General features: G+C 35.5%; 1 protein-coding gene across 2 annotated transcripts; it reads left to right on the plus strand.

Annotated features, from left to right (window-relative positions):
• The first annotated feature begins 5 nt into the window (after positions 1 to 5).
• Positions 6 to 22,049, plus strand: TYW5 (tRNA-yW synthesizing protein 5). Of its 2 annotated transcripts, XM_008687318.2 has the most exons (8): positions 6 to 206; positions 4,934 to 5,088; positions 9,555 to 9,624; positions 12,326 to 12,370; positions 13,440 to 13,577; positions 15,324 to 15,411; positions 15,720 to 15,836; positions 18,716 to 22,049. In XM_008687318.2, the coding sequence occupies exons 1-8, from the start codon at positions 129 to 131 to the stop codon at positions 18,970 to 18,972; spliced, it is 948 nt and encodes a 315-aa protein (XP_008685540.1). In that variant the 5' UTR covers positions 6 to 128; the 3' UTR covers positions 18,973 to 22,049. The 2 variants fall into 2 exon arrangements, with proteins under 2 accessions (XP_008685540.1, XP_008685542.1); XM_008687320.2 differs by lacking the exon at positions 12,326 to 12,370.
• Positions 22,050 to 22,154: the final 105 nt, after the last annotated feature.

Genomic DNA, 22,154 nt, shown 5'->3' on the forward strand with positions numbered 1-22,154 from the left:
CCGCGCTTCCGAGTCCGCCGGTGCCGCGGACCTTTTCTCTCCGGCTCGTGTTTCCGGGCGGATGGCACACTGAGGAAGGTGTCAGGCCAGGGTTTCCAGGACTTGGGAGAGGACGGGCGTGAGCAACCATGGCCTGGCAGAGTCTCCCGGTACCCCGGCTTGAGGGCGTTTCGCAGGAACGGTTCATGCAGCACCTGTACCCGCAGGTGAGGCCCTCTCTACCACTTGGCGGCTCCGAACAGGTTTCTTGAGACCCAGGGTATGGGGAGGAGGCAGCGGGCGGCTGAAGATGGTTGGTTGGCTCTCTGGCTAGGGGAGATGGCTCATGGGGAATGTAGAATGGATCATCTGCTAAGTTTTCCAGAGAGAACAGCTCCACGTTTGGGGAGCAGGATGACAGCGGAGGGCTGAGTGCGAGAAATGGCTTGCCTAGTAAGCACTGCTCCCTGCGAAGAGTGGCCTTTCTGGGACTGTCTTATACGGCCTTCTTCCGTTACCATGGCAACGAAGGGGGCTTTCCCACCCCATCTTGCATTGGGTTTCCTGAAGTTTAGAGGAGGTTTCACCGCCCCACTGGTGGCGCGTAAGATGCCTGGTCTGCTCGAGTTACTGGATTCAGAAGAGCAATTTTTCACTGCACTGAGCCAGAGGGGAAGCAATGGGAATCCCTCAGGAAACTTCCACCGGTTTTGGATTCTAACTAACCTGAGTTCTAGTTCAGACATTGGAAGCTCTTACATGTGTAATTCGAACCTTAGTTCTTTAAGAGAAAACTCAAGAGGAAAATATTAAAGAGAAGTATTTTTACTTGCAGTGCTTTGTAAGGGAACCCATACTTCAGAGAAACTGAGACTAAAGAGCCCAGCAGATATTTAAAGAAAAAAATAATCCACAAGGTTATAGTTAGTATGCTTAAGGTTGAACTCCTGTTTCCCTACAGTTTTTCTTGATATTTACAAGGTGGTCATAGAGCTACAGTTCTCAGTATTAAAAAAGCAGGAATGAAGTTTTTTCTTTGAGGAGTAAGCAACCTACAGAGAGGATCTAAGCCTTCATTTATTTTTGGGTCTAGTGCTGGATGGTTTGTTGTTGCCCTCCCCACCCCCACCTCAGGATGTGTTAGTATAAGATGTTTGCAGGGCACCATGGTGGAGATCCAGTGTTGTATGTGGAAATGCTTTGTAAGATGCATGGCAAAAGGTATTTTATAATGTAATCTTCCCAGGCAAGATATATAATATGTCACAGAGAACGCATCACTAAGTTTCATAAACTGGAAAATTGCAAACAACACTCTGGTCACAGGGTAATAAAATTAGAAATTAATGAAATTGGAAAACAAGATCTTTCTACTTGGACACACTAAAGAATATCTACAAGGGGGCATAGTCTTCATATTTTTAACATGTTTTAATAATTAACAGTGTGATATGGGTGCATGAATAGATAGACCAGAGAAATAGAACCAAAAGCCTGGAGATCTACATATATCCAGAAATTTCCATTTATATGGAGATTCAGTATGTGATGAACATGACATGTTAAGAATCACTAGGGCAAAGGAACTTTTAAATAAATGGTGCTGGGGCAACTGGATAGTTTTAAAAAACTGGATCATTTTTTAAAAATGATGAAATTAGATTTATATCTGAAACCATACACAAGAGTAACCTCTAAATGGATCAGAGACGCAAATATAAAAAAATGAAACTACACAGTACTAGAAGAAAACATGGGTAAATTCCTCTATAATGTAGGTCTGTGGAAGGGCTTTCTAACTATGACTGAAAATTCAGATATAGTAAAAAATTAAAATTTGAATGCATAAAATACAAGCTGGGAAAAAAATATTGGCAACACGTTTCATAAAAGGGCCATAAAAGCCCATGTATTTAAAAACCTTTAAAAATTAAAGGGCTGGGGTGTGAAAGGCCAAAAGTCTGATAAAATGTGAGCAGTTGACCTAAATAAATAAATAAATAAATAATGGCCTCTAAGCATAAAAAGATGTTCAGCTTTACTCAGAACTTCAAGCCACACCGATATGCCATTTCTTATATAACTATCATTGGCAAAAAATTAGAAGCCTGATTTTTAATGATACTCTTGGTGAGGCTATGAAGGAACTGGCACTCTCACACTTTATGCCAAGTGGTACAACCCTTGTGGAGGGGAATTTGGCATATCTAACAAAACTATATATGCTTACTTTATGATCCAGCAGTCCCTCTTTTAGGAGTTTACTTTGAGGATTATTGCAGATAAGCTAAAAAAAACTATGCATAGGAGAGTGATTGATTAAATTGCTCATTTACACTATGGTGTACAAAGCTGTAAAAAAGAGTGAACCGATAGCAGTGATTTCCAGGGTATATTTTTAAATTAAAAAAAAAATCAAATTACAAAAGAAAATACATAACATGCCACCTTTTTGTGAAAAAAAGAAAGGGAAATAAAGAAGTACATATGTTTTTGGTCTCTTTGAAAAAAAAAGAAAGAAAGAAAAGAAAAAAAACAAGAATGATAAGCCAGAAATGAGACTGGTTATCTATAGGGGATGAGTGAGTATGAGGTGGCTGGGGTGACCTTTTGGTATAGTTTTGACTTTGGGGAGCACATTAATGTTTTACATTCTAAAGTAATAGTAATAATAAAATTAACAAGGATGAGGAGGAATAAAAAACCCAAAACTCAAATATAGAATATAAAAAAATAATAAGCAAGGGGAAGGAAGATAAGTAACTCACTTTTGAACATAGTACATATGGTATGTCCTCAGTCTAAAGACAAGAAGAACTGTAAACATATACTGAATTCTAGTTAATAGACTTGTTTTATGGTGATGTGACTTAGCAATTGTGAAAGTACTTACTGTGAATTTATGCAACTGATTGAACATTGAGGATGATGGGGCAAGGTTTCTCATTGTTAAGAGAAAGGAGTTACAAATATATAAACAAAAATTAAAATGAGTCTTGTGTTATAAGATCGGAATTGAGGTATCAGTATTAGAGGTATTATGGTTCGTTCATACATACATCCATTAAGTGTGTGTGTGTGTGTGTGTGTGTGTGTGTATGTGTGTAGTATGTATGAATGCTTGGAGGGAGAGAGAAATAGATATGGTATATACATATGTGGGTGGGGGGGTGTGCGCACGCGTGCATATTTGAGAAAAAGGAGAATGACTATACACAGACTTCCACATATTTCCTAGCTCTGTCCGCTAAGAAGGCCTAGAAGTAATGATACCCCAATACCAATGAATATATCTAACACCCAGATCATGGTTTCTAAGTAGCATTCCCTTTAAAAGAAACCAGAGCTGCTTGAAGAAATGACTAGGTCTGGGATAGAAAGAGTATAAAAGGATTCTGGATTGTGTTTTTGTGCTATAAAGTAAGGAAGTGTTCAGGCAAAAAGTCACAAGAGCCAGCTTAATTTGGGTCCTGCTGGCCAAATCTAAGAAAATTTGAGCATCACAATCACATCAGTAGATTATAACCAAGTGAATAAAATTAATAGAGATAAATAAATAAGCTCATTTTGACTTTAGAAAGCCAACTAATGTAGAAGATGATGGAGTTTTTAAAAAATAATAATTTTTGCATTCATCATAGCAATACTTAATTCAGGCAGGAATTACCAGTTGATCAAAATTAACATCACAAATAATAGAGCAGGATATCATGTGCTACCTGATGTGTTGCACTGAGGACACAACATTGCTTCTTTGGTACATTCCTTCTAAAAATGCATAACCTGAATCTAATCATGAAGAAACATCAGATAAACTGAAATTGAAGGGCATCCTACAAAATAACTGGCCTGTACTATTCAAAAATGTCAAGATCATGGAAGGAAAAGGCTGAGGAACTGTTCCAGATTAAGAGACATGGCAACTAAATGCAATGTGGCATCTCAGAAATAGGAAAAAAACAACAACAACAACAAAAAGCAACTATAACGGATATTATTAGGACAGTTAGCAAAATTTGGATATGGACTGTGAAGTCGTAGAATTATATTAGTGTTAAAGGTAATTTTGATAATTCTGTGGCTATGTAAGAAGATGTCTTTGTTCTCAGGAAATATACTCCAGTTTTTGGAGATAAAGGAGTATGATGTCAGCAACTTACCTTGAAGTAGTTAAGAAAAAATTTAATTATTTTTAATAATATGCTCCTCTCTACACACACATAGAGTGAGAGCAAATGATAAAGTAAATGGGGCAAATGTTAAATTAACTGTTGGTGAATCAGAGTAAAGGGTATATGGGAGTTCTTTGTTCTTGCAACATTTCCACAAGTCTGAAATAGTATCGAAATAAAAAGTTACGAACAATATTTGACTGTAAAATACAAATTTTAATCATTTATATTTTTGTCATAATAATACTTGTGAAAATGCCTTTATTTTAAAAAGATTTATCTATCTATCTATCTATCTATCTATCTATCTATCTATCTATCTATCTATTTGAGAGAGACAGAGAGAGAGCAAGTGTGAGGTCAGGGAGGGCAGAGGAAGAGAGAGAATCTTGAGCAGACCCTGCGGAGCGCTCGAGCCCAGATGTGGGGCTTGATCCCATGACCCATGAGATCATGACCTGAGCAGAAATCACTAGTTGGATGCTCAGCTGACTGAGTCACCTAGGCACCCTGAAAATGCTTTGAATAATGTTCAGATTTCTTGTTCTCAGCTAGTGATGGTACTGCTGTTTTATTTGGTTTGTTTTCCTAATGTTAAAATTTTGTTCTAAGTATATTACATTGTTGCTCTTCCTGCTTTGTAGCATGAATTGTCAAAAGGTTTGAGTTTGAGCATTTTAGGAATAAGAATCATTTAATTGTCCTTCTATTGCCAAATATAACTCCTGATATTATTGTTTATTTTCCCTAATTTTCTGTTGTATATTTTTCCCCACTTACAGAGAAAACCCCTAGTGTTGGAGGGAATTGATTTGGGGGCATGTACAAGCAAATGGACAGTGGATTACCTGAGCCAAGTTGGAGGGAGAAAAGAAGTAAAGATTCATGTTGCTGCAGTTGCCCAGATGGACTTCATTAGTAAGAACTTTGTATATAGGTATTTTCTTCTGCGGTTTACTCTGGGACTACAAATAACTTATTTTAAACCTTGAAAATATTTTTGTATTATTATACAAAGACCATACGGCATTACATCTTTTGGCTGCTTTGATATAGTCATGGAATAGCTTGCTAATTTTTAAAGAATAGCTTTTAAAAGACAAGAATTCTGAGTTTACACAATAATATAAAGACATTTTCAAAGACCATTTTTTTCAAATAGGATATACGCCTGATACCTTTCGGAGCTATGGAAGGAACTGGATTTCTGTAACTGGAGTTAAGAGTACCTCTAACGTTGGCAGTGCTATACTCATTCAGTGCTTCATTTATTAATTGATCCTACCTCATTAGTAATTCTTATCTAGAGTAATGAATTCTAAAGTTTTCCTTCATAACCTATTTTGATTTTTAATGCTCTTTATTTTTAGAAAATTTTCTAATTCCGAATTGTTACAGAAGCATAAGCCCGTGTTTTCTTTTTCTGCTCTCTCCAGAAATAAAGAACAGGTAGTTGCTATGATTGGTATAGTTTTTCATCAACTTGGATAGTTTTAAAAAAATCTTACAAAATTTTCTCTTTTGGCAAAATAACCTTAAATACTTTTAATTTCCCTTGTGGTTGTCATTTTATGTTTTGGGATGTCTTAAAAGTAAGTAAGATATGTAAAAGCTGCTGAATGTCCAAACTTGAAAGTTTTAAATGTTGTGATCTTATAGATGTAATATGTTATTTATTCCCATGTTTCATTAAAAATATTAAAAAGCAAATTTTTATATTCTGAGCATGTGCAGTTTCCAACAAATTCAGTCTATTGAAAAACCATGTAGTTCACAAAAGATTGATTTTTAAAGAAAGGTGGTTCTCACTGTTCCTTCCAGAGTTTAGAGATGAGTTAAACAGAGCTTGTAATGTCCAGAGCCATTCCTTTCTCATTAGAGTTTTCCAAGCTCATATAGCAGCTTGCCAAAGCATTTCTTAGTTTTTGATCCTTTGAATAGTCACCATTATAGTTTTGATTTTTAATAGGCCGTGAATTGCATTTAATTGCCGTAAGTTTTTCTAAGTGTAAGAACTTTTCATTTTTTATTAAATCAAAAAGGTGGAAGAAAGTGCTGGAATGATGAACATTTTTAAGCTGGCAATTAGTGATGTTTATTTTCCAGAGAGTCCAAAGCCATAACAAATGGATATTGAAACTTCATCTTGAATTGCTTTGCTGTTTTGTCATGTTCCATAAACTTTTCAAACTTGTTTTTGAATCACATACATTATGTAATGTTCCTATCCCATTTTTCTCCAAGCCTTTCACTAAAGCTACTAAAGAGTTGCAAGATTATTTTCTTAGTGCAAGAAAAAAATAGATTTAGTCATTTTTGGCAGTTACCAGGGAGTAGGAAAGAAGGGAGGCATCTGGGTCAGAAAGAGTCTAGGAAGGAAGAAATTGTACACACATACATCATTGTTATCACTTCAGTTTAAGGTTGCATTTCTGCTTATTAAATATTTGAAGAGCAATACATTTCCAGATCTCAGCTTTACTTCTTTCTTCTTGCTGGCTCTCATTGTTCTTCCAGAATCAGGGTATTGTGAGCGAGAGGAGTATTATGTGGTGAAAGAATCCTGTTGGTTTTCTTCTGGTCATAGAGTTAAAGAACTAAATCAGTCTGACTCTTATATAAGCTTTATTTAACTGCTTCTGTCTATCATATCACCTAATTCCTGTTATCACCCTGCTCTTATTGTTTATTATACTTTTATTAATCCTGATCTTGAGTTCCCAAAGCAGTCTTTGCAAATGGGGAACAGGACAGTGAAGATTTTTTTTTCTTTTTCTTAATGTTGGCAACTACTTTCATGCTGCTGAAGGGTACATTATCGTTGTTAACCCCACCATTTATCCTTTACTGAGCACTTACTATATATCAAGTACTGTGCCATGCATCCTAGATTATGTTAGTCATTTAATTTAGAAACAGTCTGTGAGGTAGTTTTTGTTTTGTTTTCAGTAATTAAACAGTTGAGAAAATGGAAGCTTAAAAACATTAAGTAACTTACCCAAGATCATATAGCTTGAAATAATGGAACCAAATTTGTACCCAAATTTGCTTGACTCCACAGAACCCATGATCCTAACCCCTCTTTGATATTACCTCCCTTACTGACGTGTTTACCAGTCCAGATAGATGCCCTTCTTTTTGAAACACGCGTAGGGTAGATAAAACCTTGAGTCTAAGAGACTTCCTAATTCATACCTTGTTTCCCCCTCTCTAAGCTTTGCTTCTTCAGAAACTCTGACAGGCACCACTACCTAAGGAAAAAGATTGCTGAGAGCACCCAAGTTCTGCTTCTCTGGGTTGAATTACTCTATCCGCCCTGTTCTTATAGAGGTCTTGAAACACTTCTGAGTTTTCCCTAGTAAAAAGATAAGCCTGGACACCTGCACCAATTACAGGGGTAGCCCCAGACCTGAGAGGCTTCCATAATTTCCCCAGACTCTTCAGAGTTGCTTTGGTAGGAATGAAGGGTATATGGTTAGGTCAGAGATGGAAAACATTGCATTGGAAGATGCCAAGTAAATTTGTTGATATAATTAACTAGAAACTGTAGTAGCAAATTGGTCTGAGCAGATGGCAGACTCCTGTCTTCTCTCTTGCAGTGCTCACTCTTACACGTAATCATCAGCAATGTCCTCAAGTTCAGATTGACATTCACACCCACAGGACCCACTAGTCCATAATCTGGCATCAGATTCACTTAGCTTTACAAAAGGATACAAGGCAGGAAACCACATTCTAGCCGTATAGTATCAGTGGAAGTCCTTATACCAATCCAGGAGCCGTTTTTTTTTTTTTGGTTCACCAAGTGACAGCTTAATTGCAAGGGAATAAGACTATAAAGATGGGTACAGAAACACCTTAGCTAAATTAAGCCACATAGTAGACAAAAACCAGTGACATGAAATGGCCCATGAATTTAGTTTCTAGGTTCCTCCAAGGGACAAACTCAATTACAAGAGTTACGCCACCCACAGGGAGGCCGTATCTTTTGCTTCTTAACAAATAGATATAATCCACTCATCAGCCTTTTAGTTCAGACATAGTTCATCAATCAAGGGTCATTTTTACAATAAACAATCTTAACTGATATCATAGGTGACATTCCACATTTATCTTAACTCATTATGTTTCTACAAAAACATTGCTAGGAAAAGGTAAGCCCATGGTCATCTTCTTATAGAGAAAGAGAAAGGGTTTTTGCTAATCCTTTCTCTCCTCTCTCCGCTCCCTCAGTACAGATTGTTCAAGTGGAAAGATATTTAGTGGTAAGAGTGAAAAGACTAGAAGAAAAAAAGAGAGAGAGAAAAGACTACTACTCTTTTTTTTTTTTTTAAAGATTTTATTTATTTATTTGACAGAGAGAGAGACAGCCAGCGAGAGAGGGAACACAAGCAGGGGGAGTGGGAGAGGAAGGAGCAGGCTCATAGTGGAGGAGCCTGATGTGGGGCTCGATCCCATAACGCCGGGATCACGCCCTGAGCCGAAGGCAGACGCTTAACCGCTGTGCCACCCAGGCGCCCCCAAAAAATACTACTACTCTTAATCAGAGGTGTGGAGGTTGGGGGGAGATGTTTTTGACCCAGATGCTTTTGAGGACTTCATTGTCTTGATTTTACTGTTATCATCTTCATGTAGGGGTCAGTACTTTTGCTTCCAGAATGATGAAGGGACAGGATAGGATCCAGAGAAATGGTAACCCTCCAGGCTCAAGAGTGAGATAAAAGGAAACGAACTGCTTCTGTGATGTTCAGCCCTGTTTATAACAAGGGAAGGAGACAGCCATTTGAACAGAAATATTGAAGAATAAAACGTGGTCACTTCCCTGAATTCTCCTTGAGGTATTCCTCAGAAGCCTTAAAATGAGAGAGTGGTGAAGAGATTGAGAGCAGTGTTGTGGGCTTCTGTTTTCTGTGGTGGTGCCGAAAGGCAGGAAGATCAGTGAGAGAGTGAAGGACAGGATCTTGACCATTTGCCTACTATTTCTTCCAAAGTAGCACTTGGTAGTTTGTCGCATCCCTCAGTCACAAGACTTGTTTTGCTCTGACACTTGAAGTAGCACATTTGAAAGTTTGTGTATATCCGAAGGTAACCAGATACCATAGAAACATTTTTCTAACAGTAACTTGGAATAGGAGGGTATTGACATAAGGATTCATCTGTCCCATAGATTTAAAAGTCTTTAATTTTTAAAATCATAATTTTAGACAGTCTAGGGCAAATAAGCACACTGCTAAATGAATTTTGAAAATTTAGAATTCCACATAATAGATTATAATAAAATTATGGCTATTATAAAACAAAACAGCGTATACAACTACAACAAGCCTATATATATATATATATAGTGATAAGGGTATTACTAGTTGATTCATTGAGTCCAAGGCTTCTTTGTCTTTATTTCAGAACTTTACCTTTTGATAAGTTGGTTCAGAGGGCAGCTGAAGAAAAGCATGAAGAATTCTTTATTTCAGAGGTAACTGCTTTGAACATACTTTCTTTAGAAAGCATTAATATGTATATACTAGGTGGATTTTCTTATACGAGAATATTAGATATACAAGAGCTGTAGCCTTCTCTGATGGCTGTTTTTAAGGTTTGGTTGTGTATGCCAATAGACCTAGTTTTGCTATTTATTAGATCTCAAACCTTGGCCAAATTATTTTTCTGTGCCTCAGTATACTCACTATAAAATAGGAACAATAATAGTACCTATTTGATAAGGTTTTTGTGCAGTTAACTAAATAAAATCTGTAGAGTACTTAGCACAATGCCTGACATGTAGAAACTCCTCTCTAAATGTTAGCAATTAATAATACTTTCTTTGAAAATGCTTTGGTCTGGGGCGCCTGGGTCGCTCAGTTGGTTAAGCAGCTGCCTTCGGCTCAGGTCATGATCCCAGGGCCCTGCTCAGCAAGGAGCCTGCTTCTCCCTCGCCCTCTGCCTGCTGCTCCCCCTGCTTGTGCTCTCTCTCTCTGTAAAAAAAAAAAAAGAAAGAAAGAAAGAAAGAAAGAAAGAAAGAAAGAAAGAAAGAAAGAAAGAAAGAAAGAAAAGAAGAGAAAAGAAAGAAAGAAAGAAGGAAAGAAAGAAAATGCTTTGGCCTGATAGGCAAAGTTCAAATGCTGAAGGAGAACTTTATTTTCGTATCTTATTGACTATTAGACTATTTCTATATTTTATTATTGTTATTATCAGTGTGATTTCTGTTGTATTTGTTATAACATTTGTTCAGGATTAAATGCAGAAGAATTCTACTTATTTACATTATAATCCAGCTTTAAATAATTCAATTTAAATATCTTGAGATAAAGCACTGAGGCTTATATATAAATACATTTTTAAAAAATTCACTGTTATCTCTAAAGCACATTTTAAAAATAAACTGCTTTTTAAGCTTTGAATAAAGCTGCTATCTGCATTTGAGCCAGCTGGGCTGGTGGCCAGTTTAGTAGTGACAGGTGCTGCCTGCTCACAGTTGTCTCAACAGGTAGTGATTACACCAGATTACCACCAGGATCCCTCCAAACTCTGCAGGTCTGTGATTCTGTAGTATGATTAGATTGTCTATTGAAACTGATTCCATTAACTATACCTGAAGTAACAGTGTATGTTCATCTTATCTACATACATTGCATAATCTAGACAGTAAATCCTTTATCTTGTCTCTGTTTCTTTTACTTCACTTGACTTTTCATGGCTATTTAAATCTGTGCTGCTCATTACCCTTGGACAGGAAAGCTCCAAAGGGCAACTGAATATACATGTATATTTACATCTTAAAATTATGGAAAGAATATAGATAAGATGAACATTGTTAGTTCAGGCTTTCAGGAAGCAGGTACTAAGATGGAATTAGGAGTGCAAATAGGTTTACTGGGGAGTAATACCTCTGAAAGGAAAGGGGAGGATTGGGTAGGGGGAAGCCATCAGACAGTGACCTAGAACTGAGGGACTCTCTACCAGCTCACTGTGGAACTCCTGAGCAAAGACCGCCTATTAGAGGAGTGCTGTGTGGGTGGCGATGTCTAGGCCTTTTGCCATCTTGCTCAGTCATTGGTTTGGCCTATCCCAAGAAGAGCATGACCTTGAAAGGCTGAGGTGGACCTGAAAGAATTAATAGTTGGCGGCCGTAAGTTAATCACACTCTTTGCAGCTAGCAATGAGTTCTTTCCTGAAGGGGTTCTGAGCAGTGCACCTCTGTGTCTGCTCCATGAATTTTTTTCCAATCCTGAAACATTAGAACTGGTAGAAAACCCTTAGGATTTTGAAGAACATACTTCGAAACCTATTAAGCCATAATAAATTTATAGAAATTATCTGGTACTACTTAAAAATATAAAAACATTGAATCTGAGAGTAGAGTTAAATTTTTGGTCATAGATTTATAATATTTTGTTAAGGTAACTAACATGGATTTTTGAATTTTGTTCAGGTAAAAAAGAGGCAGAATTCTTGAGTTGGATTGCCCTTGTGCTTGACCCAGTATCTTAGTTCTCTCATTCTTAGAGGAAAGGCAGGCAACAGTAGTGTTTTATAATTCAAACAGTTCCCTCTTAACAGCTACTCAATGAAGGGTAATTGGCACTTTTTTAAAGTATGAACATAAATTTACTACTCTGAAATGACATTTTTTTTTTGAAATGACATATTTCTCATTCATACATGAACTGACTCTAAAGGATTTGGCTTGAGAATTTATATGGCCAGTGGTAGGCTTAACTTTATAAAATGCAGTGTTCCAGATTTTTAAGAAATGTATTACTGAAAGTATAATTATTGTATTTATCTCCTATTCTACATTTGCATTATATTAAGAAGTTTGTTATTGGCCTCAACAATACCTTGAGATCATGTGTGTTATACAAATGAGAATTCTTTTAAGTCTTCTTATTGTTAAGAGTCTAAATAATTTAAAGCCTAAATTAAGCATTGTGTTTTAGATATAATAGATATGTGTTGCCTTTCATACTTACATATTTTATGAATCCAGTCATTATTACAAGCAGCCTATAAAGACATTTCTTCATATGGCCACCAGAGAGCATTACTAGAAAGGGTAAGAAAATAGAACTGTTTCAAAAACAACTAGGTTAGATTTTAAAACTCATTTCCTTCCATCTTTACTTTCTATTATTTTTACATGAATATTTATGTTACTTTTCTTTGGGGCGTTTAAGGATGAGAAGTACTACTTACGGTCACTTGGGGAGGACCCTAGAAAGGTAAGAATTCTGAATGTAAAACAAAGACTTAAAACCTAATGGATGTATATATTTAAACTGGCACTGTAGTTTTTATACTTATTGCATGACATATGACCTGTTTCATCTTTTTCCCATTCTTTTCTCAATGATTTCTGCCCTTGAATAAGAAGTAAAATTATTAGGGGTGCCTGGATGGCTCAGTCGGCTGAGTGGCCAACTCTTGATTTTGGCTCAGGTTATGAACTCAGGGCCCTGGGGTCAAGCCCTGAGTCAGGCTCTGCACTTAGCAGGGAGTCTGCTTGAGGATTTTCTCTCTCTTTTCTGCCCCTCCCCTGCTTGCATGCATGTGCTTTCTCTCTCTCTAAAATAAATAAATGAATCTTTAAAAGAGAAAAAAGAAGTAAAATTATTAAAATTTGATTAGTTTTTAAGTAGGACCATAGTATCTTAGTGTTTAAAGTCATCTCCTCTAATCTCTACACATTTAAAAAATCCTTTCTACTATATTTTACAGATGGCCATTCAGCTAATAAAATATAATAAAAAATAATTATTAAAATATTGAATAATTCATAATATAAGCTTTGACATGTATTCAGAGTCAAATTAATATGGCTGCATTGTTAAGGAATGGTCCCTAAAATGATCAAGTAGGATTCTGTTTTTTCCTTTTCTGTCCCCATTTAGTTCTGGACTTCTTTTAGTCTCTTTCCTCGGTAAAACCCACAGGTTTTATGTAGTTGATAAAGTTCAAATTGTTAACTCCTAAATTTTAAATGCTTATTATTGGGGTAGATGGCAATTGTGTGATTGTTGTCTAAATAGGAAGAACCTATTAATGAAGCATATTAAGATTAACTGTACTGATACTGTTGAATCTGCAGTCTGTTACATAGTCTGTTACTCTTTCATTTGAAAGATCATGTGTTGACTGTGGTCACTTACTAGTATTTTAAAGCAAGGAACAGAGTTTTACCCCATTCCTCCTTAGTATCATGGGCTCTGATGGCAGCCTGTGAGGTAAAACAAGCATTACACAAATATTGCATTTATTATTAAAATTCTTACCATGTTTCTCTCAATGCAGGATGTTGCAGATATCAGAAAGCAGTTTCCTTTACTGGAAGGAGATATCAAGTTTCCAGAATTTTTCAAAGAGGAGCAGTTCTTTTCCAGTGTTTTTCGAATTAGCTCACCAGGATTGCAACTTTGGACCCACTATGATGTATGCTACATAAATGAGAAATCTGAAGCTACAGTAGATATTTAGCACTTATAGACATAACATTTACAGTTTCAGCTTTCTGTAGACTACCGTAAAGATCTTGGAGACATAATTTACTGAAACACTGAGATTTGAAAACAGGTGCTCTGCAAGTTGGTGATATGGGAATAAATTATTTAACTAATGCTATAGCCTAGTTAGTTTCTCACATCTGCATTTCTCTGTGGTGGTGTTGATTCGTTATATTTTGTGTGTTTGTGTCAAGTTTTATGAAGTGGTTTTTTAATATGTGAAAAATGGCCACTAGGTGAGGGGTAAAGTTGTACAAGTGGAAAAAGCAATAAGGTTGTGACAATGAGGATGGGGAAATGGTACAAATGACTAGATGGAACTGTTATTCAAGAGGAAGGCAGAAGTTTGTGGAGAGCCATTTCCAGTTTTAAGAATTTAGGGATTTCTGAAGGTCTTAGATTATACATCTCTTGAGAATGTGAAATGTCCACTGTATTTGTTGAGCAGCAAGATGTATAGAATATTGTCCCTGATCATTTACTCTATGATATTATAATTTTACTTGCTTAAATGTATGCATATAAATATTTTAAACACATTAAAAGTATAGTATTGTGTATGGTTTGGTGTCGGGTGGAGAAATTTAGGAAGCTAAAGCAATACCTAGTGGGTTTCTAAAGATAAAATAATTTTTTAAAAAGCTCTAAATCAAGCTATAGTAAGTTTTATAAGTGTGTTATAATTCAGCTGAGGGCCCCTTGGGAGAATTTTAACATCATAACTAATTAAATGAGAAAGACATAAATTATTAGCATATTTTTTAAAGGTTTTGCATAAATGATGTGAAAGAATGATGTGGTAACTTAAATATATTTTTAATTGTATTATGTGACTTTTAAATTTTAACTAGTATCACTTTTGTCTAGATTTATAATAGAATTCTATACAGATTTTCTTACATTAAGAGTAAGTCAAAGGAATGCTTGCTATATAAAGTTTACATAAGAAAAGTGTTAATAATGAAAGGAAAGATGCTTAGGTAGAAGCGATATGGAAATAATTATGAATATATCTTGTTTAGTATATATTTTAATTCCTTGGCTGAGAATTACATAGCTCTGCCTTTTAACATTTTCCACAAAGCGTACCCTTGTATATGCAGAAATAGTCAAGATTACTCCATTAATAAGTACATCAAGAGAATTTGCCAGGTTATAATCCTATAGAAATAATTTGGAAATCAAGATGCCTGTAAAGCTAAAGTATGGTTGGCCATATGTATTAAAAGAATTTAGCGATGGTTGATTACAGCAGTACCTTGTGTTTTCCCAGCACTTAATTTTTGTAAGTGCTTTCAATCTGTTGCCTAACGTTGGCTGTGTAACATTCCGTGACAGATAAGTAAGTACTAACCAAGGAGAGCCTCAAACAGGTGTCGTCACTACCCTCCCTGTCAGAATGGTGGGGCAAGGGCAAATAGTTCTCAGATTTCCTAATGGCTTGCCAGTCCTTCCCATTTTAAGGCAGTGCTACAGGAATATCTTTAATAGAGGCACAGTTGTATTTACAATAGAATGTTTGCATTGTTAGATTAGAATATTACTGTGTTTTAGATAATGTGAGTCAAGTCCTACTGAAGGATAGGGTTTACATTTAACTGTTTGGAATATACCATTGGTTCTGTTTATTTAAATTTTAGATATTGCTTATCCATAAGTTCTTATTGGCCTTCAGGTAATGGATAACTTCTTAATACAAGTGACGGGAAAAAAGCGTGTTGTACTCTTCAGTCCTCGAGATGCCCAGTATTTATATTTATCAGGTACTTTTTTTTTTAAGTTTATAATTATGATGTATTTGTGTTCTCCACATGTATATAGGTAATGATAGGCTGTATGAACAATGAAATTTTCAGATTTTCTTAATTATATTATAGGGATGTCAATAGTCAAAAAGGGTGGATCATTGAAAATTGTCTTAGGTTTCAGGAGAATAGTAATTCTTATTACAGTGTGGATACAATAAATAATTGTACAGAAAAGAATAAATTTTCAGGTTTATATTTGTGATTATCTTTTTAGAAATGCTAACTTTGCTTAATCTATATTATCCTTTTTTGGAACTTTTCAGGTACTAAATCAGAAGTACTGGATATAGATAACCCAGACTTAGCTAAATATCCGCTGTTTTCCAAGGCTAGAAGGTATGAATGTTCCCTTAAAGCTGGAGATGTATTATTCATTCCTGGTAAGATTTCTAGACTTCATTCATTTGCTGTTTATAAAATCTGTACTCTGTCACTCATCCATTACATGATTTTTTTAGTACAAAAGTATATTTGTTATACGTATTCTATTCTATACAAGTTGATTTTTATATACAACTGTATGTATGTTTAAAGTATGCTTAAGCAAATTCTTATAAAATTAACAGTCTTGCTTTTCAAAGGCAATCTATAAATATACCATTATACTCTTATTAAATGACATCAAATAAGATACTTTATATCTGGGAAAGGATTATACCTGATTGTTCTTTTTAATCATTTCTAAAATATTTGCATATTGGGACAACTGCGTGGCACAGTGGGCTGAGCGTCCAACTCTTGTTTGGTTCAGGTCCTGATTTCAGGGTTGTGAGATTGTGCCCCACGTTGGGCTCCGCACTCAGTGCAGAGTCTGCGTAAGACTCTCTCCCTCTCTTTCTGTCCCTCCCCCCATCTCTCTAAAATAAATAAGTGAATCTTTAAAAAAATAATAAAATATTTGCATATTTTAGAACTATGTCACTTAAGTATTTACCAAGAAATGGTAAATATATTTTAAAGCCAAAACAGATTAGAGATTTTGTTAAATATCAAATTGTTATAATCTCAACACCTGTGATGTCTTTTGTGTGCATTATTTTCTATGGTCTGAATTAGTGTCACTTAATTTCTTTGCACAATACGCATTAGTTGTTAGTAATTGATGTAATTAACATCTGTAATTCATAAGTGAATACCTTAAGATTATAAAAATCATAATTAAGATTAAAGGAGTGCATTAACAAATTGTATAGTCATATTTCTCATATTTAAGTTAATATATTTTTAATCATTAATACCTCTTTTTCAGGGCACCTGGGTGGCTCAGATGGTTAAGCGTCTGCCTTCAGCTCAGGTCATGATCTCAGAGTCCTGGGGTTGAGGCCCATGTCGGGCTACCAGCTCAGTGGGGAGTCTGCTTCTCCCTCTCCCTCTGCCTCTCCCTATGCTTATGTTCTCTCTCTCAAATGAATAAATGAAATCTTTAAAAAAAAATACCTCTTTTTCAGTGACAGAATTAAGTAGAAAAGTATTAATAAAAATATGATGATCTCATTTGGTTCTACATTATAAATTGCTTGAGGAAAAGGAACCATGTTTTGGCAATCTTTGTATTCCCTGAGGGGCCTGATACAATGTCCTTAGCATCATTGATTATCTATAAAAATTTTATACATTAACTTCTTATTCTTATGTTCTTTGTAAACAACCAGCACACTAGTCTGTATTTTATTTTATTTTTAAAGATTTTATTTATTTATTTGACAGAGAGAGAGACAGCCAGTGAGAGAACACAAGCAGGGGGAGAGGGAGAGGAAGAAGCAAGCTCCCAGCAGAGCAGGGAGCCTGATGTGGGGCTCGATCCAGGACTCTGGGATCACGCCCTGAGCCAAAGGCAGACGCTTAACGACTGAGCCACCCAGGAGCCCCAGCACACTAGTCTTTAAATCCATTGCTATTATTTAAATTTTTTGGTTTTGTATCTTTAGAGAATGGTTAAGAGCTATGCAGTTTTCTTATTCTGTATACAACTTAAGAAAAAAAAGAGCCAGAAATACTTAACATTTGCATATATTTTTAAATAAAAGCAAAACCCCCATCTTTGCATTTAAATTTAACAGAATGGTTAGCTTTTTTTCCTGTTATATTGAATAAGGAAAAAGATTCTGAAAGAAAGAATAGTTAAGATTAAATCCATGTTTGAAACTAGTTTTGCAAATCAAAATATTTTAAGCTTTTGTTTTTCCTAGAGCACTCTTAGAATGAGTTTGTTTCTAAAATTTAGCATCTTGTAAATCTTACTTTCTCCCATTCACAAGATTAAACATTTTTTGACGTGACTAGTATTTTAAGGTTTTATTTATTTATTTGAGAGAGAATACTGGCGGGGGGAGGGTGGTGGGCAGAGGGAGAGGGAGAAGCAGACTCCCCACTGAGCAGGGAGTCCCACTCGGGGCTCCATCCCAGGACCCTGAGATCATGACTTGAGCCGAAGTCAGACCAGACGCTTAAGGGACTGAGTCACCCAGGTGCACCATTTACATGACTAGTATTTCATCTTGGTTATATTGTGATGTTGCTTTCCTATTCCTATAGCACCCATAGTTTGAAAACATTTAGACTCAGTTGAAAACAAAGAAATAAACATTCTAGAGGAAGTGAAAAATTAATTAGCTATATCATATGATAAAGTTTATTCATCTTCTCCACCACCAAAATATTTGTTTTAGTTTTATATACTTATTGTACAGGAGCTGAAAGGAATATAAGACATTTATAACTGCATTACAAATATAAGTATAAAACTAAGGAGGCTACAATGAATGCAGATTTAAGCAAGTTAAAAACCAAATGCAGCTTGAATAGGAAGTCTTTGAGAACAAAAGTACTGTGCTAAGGCAGAAAAGGTCAGAGATACTCCTCAAATAATTGAAATGTTCTGTGTACAAAAAATAAACACTTTTAATGTGGTTGTATGACTCAGGAAGTGTAAACAAGTAACACAAAACATAGCCCCAAATTACAGAACTACAAAACAAATATAACTTTATTATGTCTTTCAAGTTAAAAGGGAAAATTGCTATTTCCAAAAGTTTTAAAAGTAGGGTTGTGTTATTGACACTTTAAATTGGTTGGCAATTCATAAAAGTTAAAATGGTTCTGTTAAAAGCTGGGAGTGTGCTAACGAAGGGATCTAGTTACAAGAATTTCTTACATTGGCTATATGCAATTTGTGATATTTCACTGACATTTTGTTTTTTTTTTCTTTTTTACTCTAGGTTTTATTTTTAACTTTTTTTTCCCTTTAAACTTTTTCCAGCTTTATGGTTCCATAACGTAATTTCTGAAGAGTTTGGAGTGGGAGTGAATATCTTTTGGAAGCACCTTCCATCTGAATGCTATGATAAAACAGATACCTATGGAAACAAAGATCCTACTGCAGCATCAAGAGCTGCACAAATTTTGGACAGAGCTTTGAAAACACTGGCTGAATTACCAGAGGAATACAGGGACTTCTATGCACGGCGAATGGTCTTACACATTCAAGATAAAGCCTATAGCAAAAACTTTGAGTAAATAATGAAGTGAATGCAGTGAATATAAACTTTTAAATATAGTTCAACTCAAATATTGGAAAAATATAACCACATGTAAATTATTTTTTTAAAGATTCATTTTTTGTTAAAATAGGAAAGAAAAACCTCAGATTTATAAATAAATATGAATTGTTTATATGGTTTCTATTTAATATAGATTGTTATGGGTGGGACCACTCTAGCTTTCAGATGCAAATAACTAAAAATCCAACTTAAAATGACTTAATAAAATATATTGAATCATTATACATGAAGTCTGCTGATAGAATGGGCTTTAGTATTTCTGATCCAGTGACTAAGTAGTGTCCCCAAGAGCCTCTAGGGTTTTTTCCTCCCATTTTCAACTGCAGCATTGGCATCATCCTAAGGCTGGCTACCCTTGTGGTCATGGGATGATTGCCAGTAGCAGTTTGAGCCATGTGCGTCTTCATTTACATGCAGTGGAGGAGTCAGGCTGGATTCCAGGGGCCTTCTCTTAATATGCAAAAGCTTTCCCAGGATTTGCCACCAAATCCTTGGGTCTCATTGACTTAAAAGTAGCTTAGACCTGTCCATCCCTGAGTCAGTCACTGGGAAAGGGTATGGAATAACCCATAGGCCAGTTGGGTCTCCTGGAGCTTAGAACTCTCTTCCTCTGAGGCACATGGGGTATATATGGGGACAGCAAGGATAATTTTTAAAATCAGGATTGAGATTAGGAAAAAAGGTGAGCAACCAACAATATCTACTACATTTATCTTTTGAGCTTTTTATATTTTTTAAGATTTTATTCATTTATTTGACAGAGAAAGTATAAGCAGGGGGAGCAGCAGGCAGAGGCAGAGGGAGAAGCAGGCTCCCCGTTGAGCAAACCCTGACATGGTGCTCCATCCCAGGACTCTAGGATCATGACCTGAGCCAAAGGCAGACGCCTAACCGACTGTGTTACCCCGGCGCCCCCTTTTGAACTTTTTAAAATGCGGATGTCTAGGTCCCAACTTTGTAGATTTTGATTTAGTATGTTTGGGGTTTGGTATAGTATCTGTATTTGGTAAACCTCATGGGTTGTTTTGATGTATAAGCAGGATTGAGAAATTGGATCAGATGATAGTAATTCAGATTATTAGTTTTGTGATTCATCCAAAACATGTTTAATCTGATCCTGGTTTTTCTTGACACTCAATGTAAGTCAGGCCTGCCTCTTTATTCAGTTTTTCAATGTCAGAATACTCAAATCTGTTTTAATTTATACCTATAGCTAAACTTCAACCCACTTAGTTTTCCCTACTAAATGCTTTCCCACCTATCCCTTTTTTAGAGAGAGAAATTATTTTTTTAAGAACAAATACAGGAGAGATCCCAATAATGTTGTCATCATTGAAGACAATGAGCCATTGTATGTGGATCTGTGCCATTCTTTGTTTTGCACCTAGTAATTCTATTGCAATGTCACTGAAGAAAGACCAGATACATCTACTGAGCACAAATGTGCTCATCATCTAAAGTAATCTGAGTGCATCAAGTTGGTGCATTTTAATTATGGAGAAAATAATTTTTTTCTGTTAAAATAATTCATCCATTCATATCCTATGTTTGCAGTTGGATTAATTTCAGGTATAAAAAGATTATAATAAGTAAGAAAGTAAAATATATAAAAAATTATTCTGAACTTCTTAGGTGTCTTTAGGAAGAGATATTAGTTACTCTGTTAACAAAAGTGAAAAGATGATCTGTCAGAAAAGGAATTACTACATTAGTCAGATTTAATGATTAGTTTTTTTTCATCTTTGGTTACTTCTTACATTAAGCAAAGAAATTCTTTAATGACTCCTTTTCCTTTGGTTAGGAGAAAAAAAGACAAGACCTCTTTCAGTTTGAACAGTACTTATAGTCAGCTTTTAAATAAAACACTTCTTGGTTTTGTTTCTTTTTAAAAAACCAGTAAGAGTATCAGTGCAAAGTACATATCCAGAGTCATGTAGAAAACTTGGAAGTAAAACTGAGATTACAATCTTCCCATGAATATTCATTTTAATCAGTTATTTGGGAAGCAAACTGGATGACCTTAGGTGATTTAAATAACTTAGTCTTTATGAAGCTTATCCACCTCATCTTTAAACTTGTACTTTATAGGGTTGCTACAAAAATACAAAGAGATAATTCAGGGCAAGGACAGTTGATGGCTGATGCTAGCTTTCAGATTTGAGATGGCTCTTGTTGCAGTATTATAATATCTAGAAAACTAGAAGTTTTAAAATTATTTCCTTGGTCATAATCTTTAATGTTAAGAGTGTTTATTTTAAATGTAAAGTATTTTTATCTTTTTTGGTCACCTGATTGAGACCGAGATGTTTTTGATTTTTAAAATATTAAACAGTATGTGTTAGCTGCAACTTCTCAGGAATTCCCGATCTTAGAAATCATTTTATCAATCCAGATTGCTTAAGTGATTGTCCAGGCTTACACAGCTGCGTGATACACCTGGAATTAACGGTTGTGACCAGATCAGTCATTCTTCATGCTTTCTCCCTTAGGTGCAGCTCATCTCTTTTTTGTTCTTTGGCTACAGTTTGGGGGCTTGACCTGATTCACAAAGGAATTTTTTTCCTCTGTCAGCAAAACAACTCACTATACCACATGGACAAAAGATACAAAGTAAGACAAAGGGATGCAAAATAAGATTAATGAACAAGTAGACAGCAGAGGGTAATATAAAAATGGAATACTATGCAGTCAAAGAATGAGAAAATGGAATACTATGCAGTCAAAGAATGAGACAGAGCTATTGTAGTACTGGCAAGAAATTTTTCCAAGGTAATTAAATGAGAAAAAGGTTGGAAACTATGGCTATAGTATGCTGCCATTTGTGTAAAACAAAGGTATTCTGTAAGTAAACATTTGTATATGCATAGAATTATCTCTGCTGGGATACACAAGAAACCAGTGATAGTGATTGTCTCTAAGAAGTTAGACAAGTTAGGTGGGCAGACTGGACTCTGCAGTTGTGTATTATTTGACCTCTTTTTTTTTTTTTTGCCCCTCTATCATTCTTTCAAAATAAAATTCTTTTAAAATACATGTGTAGACTCTAAGTATTAGTTTTTCATGAACATTAACAGTGTTTATCTTGGCACATAATTACATTGGAATTCTATTTATTCAGTAATTAATTTAAAACTTGTC

Source organism: Ursus maritimus, unplaced genomic scaffold (assembly GCF_017311325.1).
Source record: "Ursus maritimus isolate PB19 unplaced genomic scaffold, ASM1731132v1 scaffold_1, whole genome shotgun sequence".
NCBI classification, from domain to species: Eukaryota; Metazoa; Chordata; class Mammalia; order Carnivora; family Ursidae; genus Ursus; species Ursus maritimus.